Source organism: Eurosta solidaginis, chromosome 2 (assembly GCF_040869045.1).
Source record: "Eurosta solidaginis isolate ZX-2024a chromosome 2, ASM4086904v1, whole genome shotgun sequence".
NCBI classification, from domain to species: domain Eukaryota; kingdom Metazoa; phylum Arthropoda; class Insecta; order Diptera; family Tephritidae; genus Eurosta; species Eurosta solidaginis.
This window is the reverse complement of record NC_090320.1, coordinates 6,919,760-6,930,561: the sequence shown is the minus strand read 5'-3', so window position 1 is coordinate 6,930,561 and position 10,802 is coordinate 6,919,760. Positions and strand designations below refer to the sequence as shown.

The following is a 10,802-nucleotide window of genomic DNA, read 5'->3' as shown; positions in this document are numbered from 1 at the left end:
TCAAACTAATGACAAGTATAGGGTCTGCGGTATACTGCGCCGATGCAGAAATAAATATATTTTTATTGGCTGTCCTGCTTTGATCGACATCAGAAATCATTACCTCAGAAGGAACTGGACAGAGCTTTTAAGAAATCCGTCAAAAGATAATATAACCTGTATGTACAACTTTATCAAACACATCCGAGCCCGAGTCTGAGAACTAGTTATAGAGAGAAAAAAAAGTAAATAAAAACAAAAATATGTATGTATGTATACCAACCAATCTACCAAATATAAGTATATTACATATTCCTTAGAGCTGATAGCCCTGGCTGCTAATGCTCGTCTAATGTTAACTTATTAATTTATTTAATCTGTTAATAAATAATAATAATAATAAATATAAATCACATTCTTACATGTTATTAAAATCGTTTATTCTTATTTAAAACCATAAAAAAATTATATTATTCAATTTTAAACTTATACTTATCGAAATATGGCTAATAGTGCTAAATAAATTATATTTTCGATTATTATTTAAACTAAGTATACATTTTTTGAAAAGCTAATCGTTTGCAAATAGTCGATTTGAATTAAGAAATCGTCAAAACAGATTTCTAACAAATCAAATGTGCTTTTAATTTCGATTTGATGAATTTATCATTTTTTCTATTTAAAGTTAGTGGCACTACAAGGAATATACATATTTAAATCAAAATCATATTTTTCTAAGGCAGTTTAGGTGCAATCATGCGCTTTCTGTCCCGGTATACCCCTAAGCTCTTGGGTAAGAGTTCGCAGGAGCGGATGCTTACCACAACCACAACGGCCACGGAAATCGTCTAAATCTAAAGCCCAAACCATACCACCTCCGAGACTGTAACTTTTTACAAACTGGGCTTTGCGACGTATATCAGAAACATCATCATATGAAACCCATTGATTGCCATTATAGGCATATGGGCCGATGCGACCTTTCACATCACGCTCTACCGTCCAGCCGCCATTATTAATTTTCTCACATATTTCATAGTAAGCTAGGAAACCAGCGGCACGTGTAAATGCGCCCGCCTCTCCGGGGCCTGTTGATTTGGAGTTGAGTCCACATTGCTTCACATCCGTTAAAGTGAAAGACTGACCATAGAGTGGCATGCCCATAATCAGCTTCTCACGTGGTGTACCCTTTTGCAACCAGTAATTGACGCTGTAGTTGCCATTGAAATATTTATTTATATCACCATCAACATAGTATAGCGGCGCCACATGACCTGTCTGCTTATCCCAATGGCCATGAAAATCATAGGTCATAACAGCAATCCAATCAAAATATCGCGCCAATTTAGGTACATCATATCCAGCATCGATAACCATTTTACTGGGTGAAACAGCAGCGGAAAGTAGATAACCGTACGGCTTGAAGGCTTCAGAAAGTTCACGCACTAATGACGCAAATCCTTGCTTTTCTGCAGGGGAGCCCTTCTTACAATCAACTTGCCAACATACTGGATACTCCCAATCTAAATCTAAACCTTCAAAACCATATTTTTCCACGAATGCCAGGACACTCTGTATGAAGCGCGCACGTGCTTCTGGATCTAGTACCAAGCGCGCATACTTGCTACCCAAGGAATCATTCCAGCCGCCAATGGCTAGCGTCACACGTATGCCCTTCTTCTTGTAGGCTGCCACACGTTCATAAAACTTATTATCAATATCAGCCCAGGAATCATGCGTGCGTATGGTAAGCGAGTTGCTATTGAGTACCGCAAAGCCATAAACTATATGCGTGCAAAGGTTTTCGTCAATATCTTCAGGCACATACTTGCCTTCACTCGGACGATACCAAGCCCAGTTGGTGAAATAGCAAACAACTTTATAATCGGCACTACCCAAAATTGGGGGCAGCGTGGGTGGCTTTGGATGTGCGTTAGGCTTTTTGTTAGGCAACTGTGCAGGCTTTTTAGTTGGTTTTGTCGGTTGTGGGCTCAGTGGACGTTTTGTGGCTAAGGGTTTCGTATGCTGGAGTACAGGTCGTTTAGTGCTTGACACTTCGCGTATAGAACATTTTGTGTTCTGTGGCCAATCACAATAGAACTCATTCCAGTAAAGGCCATTGGGGCACCTAAAAATGTGAAAGCACAAAAGATTTAAAGCGATGTTATGGATAAAGATTGCACTACCTTTGTTCGATAAGCTTATCAAATTGACAAACATAGTATTTGTTGCAGTCTTTCTCGTGTGGAACAAAGTTTCGATTATTACAAGGTTTTAATTCCTCTGCTCCGAATTGTTCCAATGCAGCTACTTCCGATTGTTGTAACGCTTCAGTGTAATAACTGGCATAAGTGGGACGAGGAGTTTCATACGGTTTCGGCTTCACAGTGTATGCTAGCGACGGCCCATTATCTGAGGCAACTGAAATCGTAAAATTTGGGTTAAGAGAGCTAACTAAGATAATTCAGAAGAGGCCGGATAAATTTCTGAACGAAAACTTAATTGATGTTGTAATCACTAAAGTTCCGTTAATTAGGACAGCGACTTTCGGTCATACACTTACTCATAGAATTCTGCTTTTGTTCCAGCACGCACTTCGGGTGTGGACCTGGATAATTTCTTAGAACGCGGTTAATTGTTTTCAGCAGAGGATAGGACTCGCATCCACAAACATTTTTAAAGTCATCCAGGTCTAAGGCCCAAATCATAGCGCCGCCCAATCCCATTGCACGTACATATTCACTTTTATGCCGAATCATCGTAGTATCATCGAAGGAAACCCATTGATCGCGGTAGAAGGCATATGGCCCCATACGCCCGCGAGCATCACGCACCACAGTCCAACCACGCTTCTGAATAAAGGAGCAAATTTCATAGTAGGCAAGAAAACCACGCGCACGAGTTGCATCACCAGCTTCGCCACCACCATATGTTGGTGCGTTCAAATCATGTGCAGAAGCTTGCGCCAACGAGAACGACTGCCCATACATTGGCATACCCATAACGATCTTCTGACGATCAGCACCCTTTTGTAACCAATAGTTTATGGAGAAATTTACATTGAACGTCTCTGTGCCGGCGGGATGATCATACATGGGTGCTACATGTCCAGTTTTTTTATCCCATTGTCCGTGGAAGTCATAGGCCATAACAGCGATCCAATCTAAGTAGCGAGATAGCGACTGCACATCGTAACCGACGTCGATGACCTTCTTATTAGGCGATACGGCTGACGACAAGAGTAGCCCTTGTGGCCTGAATGCTTGTGAGAGTTCACGTACGAGCGCTGTGAACCCCTCCTTTTCATCCGGTGTACCCTTCTTGCAGTCCACTTGCCAACAAACTGGGTATTCCCAATCTATATCGAGACCATCAAAACCATACTTTTGTATGAACTCTACAACGTGGCTTATAAAACGCGCTCTCGCTGCAGCATTGCGTACCAAACGTGGATACTTATCACCAGCTGAGTCATTCCAACCGCCTATCGCGACAGTGACCTTTACGCCCTTACTGCGTAACGCCACAACGCGTTCATAAAATTTATTATCCAGATCAGCCCAAGAGTCATGCGGTTGTATTGTGAGCTTTTCGCGATTGAGTACAGCAAAACCGTAAACAATATGTGTGCACAGTTCGGCATCTATGTCCTCGGGTAAGAATTTACCACGGCTCTGGCGATACCAAGCCCAGTTGGTGAAATAGCAGACAACCTTGAACTCAGCAGCAGCTGATTCATGCGCTGTATGCGTGCCAATTATTGTGCCAGGTCCTATTTGTTCAGAGTACTCCTCAGATGATAATACTGCTTCCGCATCGCCATTCGGATCAATAACATTTGCCTCAGCCACACCGGCCTCAATTTCGACTGACGCAGCTCCGCCTTCTATGCTATTCCAGTCGTCGCCCGATTCCACTTGCATAGTGAGTACGTTTTCTTCGATGCCAGTTAGACCAGCTAAAATTTTGTGGGAGATGAAAATATTTGCTAGAAAAATTTTATCCTATATCGATTGAGTAACAGTTAACTTACGCAACTCTTCATAAGACTTAGGCGGATCTTTGAGCACATCGTGAATTTGTGTCAATAGTGGATGAACACCTTCACCACAACGATTGCGAAAATCATCCAAATCCAAAGCCCAAACCATAGCACCTCCCAGATTTAGAGCGCGCACCATTTGTGACTTCTTTCGTATCATAGCCGGATCATCGAACGACACCCATTGCGTACCTTTGCGCGCATATGGTCCCATACGCCCCCGGGGATCTTGTATGACCTCCCAGCCATCGTTTCTTATGCGATCGCAAATCTATGAGAGAATAAAATTAAAATGTAGTTCAGATCTCTACTTTTATTAAAATTGCAGACCTCGTAATACGCCAAAAATCCTGCAGCACGTGTGAACTCGCCCGCCTTGCCAGGCCCAGGCGCTTTCGCATTAAGGCCATTGTTATTAGCATTCTCAAGCGTAAATGATTGGCCATACAGCGGCATTCCCATAACTATCTTACGTGCTGGGGCTCCCTTCTCAATCCAATAGTTCAATGAGAAATTCTATTAGAAAAAATGAATCTAGAACCATTGTTCTGTTTTAAAGTTATACCTCACAGTTATTACTCACAGCATTGAAATAGTCGATGGCATCATCAGGATGATAAAATAATGGCGCAACATGTCCAGTCTTTTTGTCCCACTGACCATGAAAATCATATGTCATCACGGCAATCCAGTCAAAGTAACTCGCTAGCTGAGGCACATCATAGCCGGCATCGATTATCATTTTACTCGGCGACACTGCTGTAGAGAGCAGTAGACCGCGTGGCTTAAACTCAGCGGAGAGCTCACGTACCAGCGCCGTAAACGCTGTTTTCTCATCAGGTACACCTTTGCTGCAGTCCGTCTGCCAACATACAGGGTATTCCCAATCCAAATCAAGACCTTCAAATTCATATTTCTCCAAAAACTCGATTGCATGCTTTACAAAACGTGCCCTGGCCGTGGGACTTCTTACAAGTCGACTATATTTATCTCCTTGTGAATCATTCCAACCACCCAAAGCGAGACTCGCTTTTACGCCCTTACTGCGCAAGCTAGTGACACGGGTATAGAAGTTATTGTCGATATCTGCCCAAGAGTCGTGAGTACGTAGTATCAAATTTGAATAATCAAGCACAGCGAAACCATAAACTATATGCGTACATAAATCGGTGTTGATATCATCAGGAGTATAGCGTCCGACGCCCTTGCGATACCAAGCCCAGTTCGTGAAGTAACAAACTACCTTGTAGTAACCATCAAGTGGCACCAGAACTGGTCTATCAGTAGGATAAGTGGGACGCTGTGGACGCGCCGTCGTCGTTGTAGATGTAGGTGCTGGACGTTTAGTAGGTTTTGGTTTTATAACGCCAGTATTTCCTTGTGGAATCTCATTATCTCCCGGTTCAACACCACCAACTACACCGCCACCTGGTTCTTGTGTGCATTTTGCTGCTTCCGGCCAATCGCAGCTACCTATTGCCTCATTGAAATGTAATCCAGGTGGACAATCAGCGCCTTGCAAGCGATTCCAAAGGCAGAAAAGATACTTCGAACAGTCGCCAGGATAGGGTACGCGCTCCTCACCATTGCATGGATCATTGGGATTTGATGCACGCAATGCCACTGGATTACCCGAACGCAAAGCTTGGGATTTCACAATACGCAAATATTGTCTGGTAGTGACACACTGTACGTTTTCAGGCCAATCACAAGTCTGACGTATACCATCCCAATGCAAATCACCACCACAGGCGTTAGGTATCAAAGCGCCATTCACACATATGTAATATTGATCACAATTCTTGTGCGTGTAATATTCACCTTCGTTACAACGCGCGGTTGGACGTTGAGGTTTTGATGGTCGTTTTGTGGTAGTTGGACTTTTTGTGGCTGTAACGGACGATTTTGTAGGAAATGTTGGAACCGTGTTTGGTGTGGCAATGGGTTTGTTTCTCCTCGAACATTGCGCTGATGCCGGCCAATCACAATTTTTACTTTTATCATTCCAATGTAGACCACCCGGGCAGAATTGCTGATGCAGCTCTCCAACTGCTATGCAATGATAATAAGCATTGCAATTCATACGATCAGCATAGAATTGTCCAGGCACACAGTTTGATGCTTGCACCACGGGACGCACAACCGCGGGGGTGGGTATTGTAGTATGTGCCGGTCGATTGGGTTGTGGTGTGGTTGGCGGTTTCGTAGGCCGTGTGCTTGCAGGTGTTGTTGGTCGTCTTGTAGTAGACGTTGTTATCCACCAGGGGGTTGTAGATGTCGAACTACTTGTTGGCCACCAAGTTGACGTTGAGAACGGCGTACTGATTGTTGAGTGATCATGCTGTGGTGTAACCGTTTGGTCACCTGAACCATCACTACTTATGGTCGTCATGACGGGTGGCAACGGCGTTACAACTGAAGGTGGACGTTGACAATTTCCACGCTTTGGTGGCTCAGTGTTAAGTAAACCCAGCGCACGATTAATTGCTTTCAGTAAAGGAAATGCTTCGCTGCAGCAGCGGTTCTGGAAATCATCTAAATCAACAGTCCACGCTGCAATGCCACCAAAACCATTATTAGCAGCATAACGCGACTTTGCTTCTGCCGAGGCTGGATCATCGTAGCCCACCCATTGATTGCGTAGCATTGCATATGGGCCCGATTTACGATCAATATCACGTCCAGTTAGCCATTTGTCCTTGCGTATGCGCTGACAAATTTCATAGTAAGCTAACATGCCGGGTTGTTTTGTGAATTCGCCGGGTTCGCCAGGTGCCGAACTAGTTACACCCTCACCCACCAAAGTGGTGCTGGCGCGTTCAAGTGTGAAAGATTGTCCATAAAACGGTATACCCATTATAAGCTTTTCACGTTTAGCGCCAGATTTCACCAAAAGTTGCATTGCAAAATCGGTATTGTATTGTGGATAGCGGTCACCTTTGCGCCCGTAGAGCGGACTTACATGACCTGTGCGTCCTTCCCAAGCGCCGTGGTAATCATAGGTCATGACTGTCATGTAATCGACAATTTTCGATATCTCAGCAAGTTGATAGGCCTCAGCTATGATTTCTTTATAACCGGATAATGCAACACCAAGCTGCATATGCTTGTTTACGCGATCGAATTCATTGCGTATTTCACGCAGCAGCTTCGTAAAGTTAGGCTTATCGCTCGCAGGGCCTTTCGAGCAGTCGCTTTGCCAACATTTTGGATAATTCCAGTCCAAATGTAGACCAGAGAATTGGTTACGTTTTAGGAAGCCAACCAAATTTGATGCGAAAATTTTACGTTTTATCTCATCACTTGCAAGTCGTGAATATTTGTCCCCGGCAGAGTCGGTCCAACCACCCATCGCAATCAATACAGGCACACCGGACTGCACAACACGGCTGTAATACTGGTTTTCCACATCAACCCATGGATCGAACTCTTTGATATTCAAATGATCTGGATCCAACGATGCGAAAGAATAAATTATGCTAGTACACAGCCTGGGATCCAAGTTCTCTGGCACGAATTTGGCATCGGCCTTACGATAGAAAGCCCAATTAGTGATATGACATAGAACTTTCGGTGAAATATTGTAGTTTTTATGTGCAGGTGTGGTGGCTGATTTCAAATGCGTAGGTGCCCCGTAATATTCACCTATATCACCATTTTGGCTATGAGTTAACGCGCCATAACCGAATTGCTCGCGCAGAAACTCTACATCATCCTGTTGATCGAAATGCTCCATCTCGACAGGATTCAACAGCTGTTGATATGGCGAATCAGCGCGATATGGCTGTGGGAGATATTTATCCTCAGGCGCAGTAAAGGCGGCATATTTATCGGTCACGATCCAGGGATCTGCTGCTGCAGAAAATGTCTCTACTTCAGTATCCATCTCAACTTCCTGAGGTTCAGCATTAGCATCAACTGTGCTGCGTACTAAATCAGCATTCGTAACCGATTCCGAATCGACATCATCATAATCTTCATTATTGGATGGTAGTGCTTCAACTGAGTCCCGTACAAACGATCGTCTTCCGAATAAATCATTCAACTCACTGAGTGAATGCAGATTAATAGATGGGATGCTTTCAACGGCACTGCGCAGTGGTAGAAAGACATCACCAAATGAGGGACGTGCCGTAAAACGGCTTAGCACTAACATAGTTTGATCCACGGCGGGGATACTTTCAACTGCTGAGCGCACAAAGGTGATTGGCGCATGGGAAACTGGTTCGACGGTATGCACCTCGGGTGCTTCGATACGAATGTGCGCCCATGTGCGTATGTTCAAGGTGCAGATTAGCTGTGAAGAGAACAGAGATATAGGATTTAGCTAAGTATATTTAAGTTAGGTAATATGGAGAAAGCCTTAAACGGAAAGTGAAAATAAGGGCAAAGATTTACCATCTGTGCAGGTCAGAGATTGACAACTCCGATTAATTTATTAGTACATCATCTTACATGAAAACCTCGACATAAAGATTGTTCAAGCAATTTAATTTAGTTATTTAACGGAAACCGTATTAAGACGACCGTTGACTTTTTTTTTTAGGTTAGACTGGAAGAAAATCTTTTTAATTAAAGCAGGAGCCGTTCTCTTCAACGCAGCCTTTTCGGGGCTTCTGCACTAAAGTATTACCTATGGCGTCCCCCAATTCCACCAGGCGGCCGACACCTCACTTTCTGACTCCGACATGAAAAGTTTTCGGAAGATTCTTATCTCTTTTGGGTTTTTTACCAAGATATCTATTCAGCCCATCGGACCTATTACAGCTGCTCATGCTGGTGTCATTATATTTTTCCGCGTATTACCTATGCTCCAACTATGTTGGGTCCTAGAACTATTATTACATAATAGAAAATATGCTTTGCAGTCTCCACTAGTAGATTATCTATGAGCAGAGAAAAGTACGAAATCGTGAGATCCTGGCTTATAAATTCTTGTTATGAGGATCTTATCCTCAAAACCTATCTCCTGCCATTTAAACCCTTTTTGACTTACCGTCCATTTAAAAGAAATCTTTGCCAATACATCTGCTTTGGTATGAAACAGTTGTCAACCACGTTTGTTGTTAATTTGGGCGCCCCTGAATCATCAAAACGAGAAGTTGAAGCTAGTTGCTAGCTAATTAGGACATGGGAGTCCGTTGTTTTTGTTGTTGTTTCTTTGAGATAATAGAAAAGACCTCTTGTGTCCTTCCATGACTTCCAAATCGTGCTTGGCGAGTTTAACGACAGCGTGGGCAAGGAAGGGGATTTTCTATAGCTGAAAAGTTTGGCCCACACGATGTTACATCCTCAACGGGTTGAGCGGCTGGAAATATGGACACATCTACTATCAGGTTTCAACATAAAAATATGTATCAATTTACTTGGCTGTCTTCTGATCAAAGAACACGACACCAAATTGATCACGTCGTTTAAATTGGCTGGCACAGTCCCTGTATCCATTGTGTCAGCCAAAATACGTACACGCCACTTCGCGGCGAAGAAAGCACGCGCAATGGTACAAGGAAACTTTTCCGTAGATTATTTTTTCCTAAAACAATCAGTTGATGATTACTGCACTCGACTTTCACACCTGCTTGTGCTGAAAGCAATTTTAAACCTAACAATGTAGCCCATCTGAAAAACTAACTGGTATGAGGAACAGTCTCGCACCTTGAATAATAAGCGCACTGCCTGTCAGGACACTTAAAAAAGCTGGAGATGCTGGCCGATGAAATAAATCCCCAATGACAGTGGCGACTTAGGTTAGGTTAGGTTTAAGTGGCATCGGAGCGGCACACCTAGGCCTTTATAGGCCCATTGTGAAACCACACGGATTTGTTCCTACTCTCCTAATCAAACCACTTCGTTGAGTTTGTGAAGCTAACTAAGCGTCGTGTATTGACTTCAGCTGTATCAGTCAGATCTACGAGAAACATCTTGCCCATAAAACGTTGCTTTCTTCTACCGAGCGCTGGACCGTCACAGAGTAGATGCCTAACAGTTTCAGGCTCTTCGTCGTTGACGCAGCTTCTACAATAATCATCAAAAGGAGCGCCAATCCTTTCCGCATGCGGTCAAATACAAACTTGACCAGCGAGAAGACCTACAACTAAGGAAAGAATCCCTCTTACGGAGGGTGAGAAGCTCTCCCGATCTCTTCTCATACCATTCCGGCCATGTGAGTTTTGCCGTGTGGCATCTATCATGATGCTTCCACCTGGCTTCCGCTTCCATCAGTAGATCCTCCCTTATCTTGAGCTTGCAGGTGGAGAGCGGCATGCCCAACTTCTTCCAGGATGGCGAAAGTGGAAGGGAGGTACCCTTTCTTGCAAGCTAATCCGCCATCTCATTACCTAGTATGCCCCTATGTACCGAAAGCCATACCAGATGCAGAGTAAACTGTTCAGCCATTACGTTAAGTGATCTGCGACAGCCTACTACAGATTCAGAATTAGTTGTGATAGAGTCAAGGGTTTTCACTGCTGCTTGACTGTCTGAGAAAATATAAATGTCCTTCTGAGAGACTGCCTTCTGCCTAAGGCAGTGCACAGCGTCTTGTATGGCCGCAAGCTCGGCCTGAAATACGCTACAGTGATCAGGAAGGCGAAACGATCTTTGTATGTTCAATCGTTCCGAACAGACACCCATCCGACCTTGTTATCCAGTTTAGATCCATCTGTGTAGATCTGAATGCTGTTAGGGGGCCAATCTTTGTCATCCACCCACTGTTCCCTCTCAGGGATTAGTATCTCGTATCCCTTGTTAAAGCTGGTATGTGGGTTGCAGAAATCTGTCC

The 10,802-nt window shown here is 43.8% G+C and overlaps 1 protein-coding gene across 3 annotated transcripts in view; it reads right to left on the bottom strand.

Annotated features, from left to right (window-relative positions):
- Positions 1 to 245: 245 nt before the first annotated feature.
- The window catches only part of Cht10 (Chitinase 10), a 29,949-nt gene continuing 19,392 nt past the window's right edge, over positions 246 to 10,802 (bottom strand). For all 3 annotated transcript variants that reach the window (XM_067764216.1, XM_067764218.1, XM_067764217.1), the window contains exons 3-8: positions 4,605 to 8,318; positions 4,352 to 4,537; positions 4,013 to 4,292; positions 2,543 to 3,937; positions 2,166 to 2,400; positions 246 to 2,107 (exon numbers count right to left, since the gene is read on the bottom strand). In XM_067764216.1, coding sequence (XP_067620317.1) covers positions 724 to 2,107; positions 2,166 to 2,400; positions 2,543 to 3,937; positions 4,013 to 4,292; positions 4,352 to 4,537; positions 4,605 to 8,318 — 7,194 coding nt within the window. In that variant the 3' untranslated portion in view covers positions 246 to 723. The remainder of the gene's footprint in view (positions 2,108 to 2,165; positions 2,401 to 2,542; positions 3,938 to 4,012; positions 4,293 to 4,351; positions 4,538 to 4,604; positions 8,319 to 10,802) is intronic.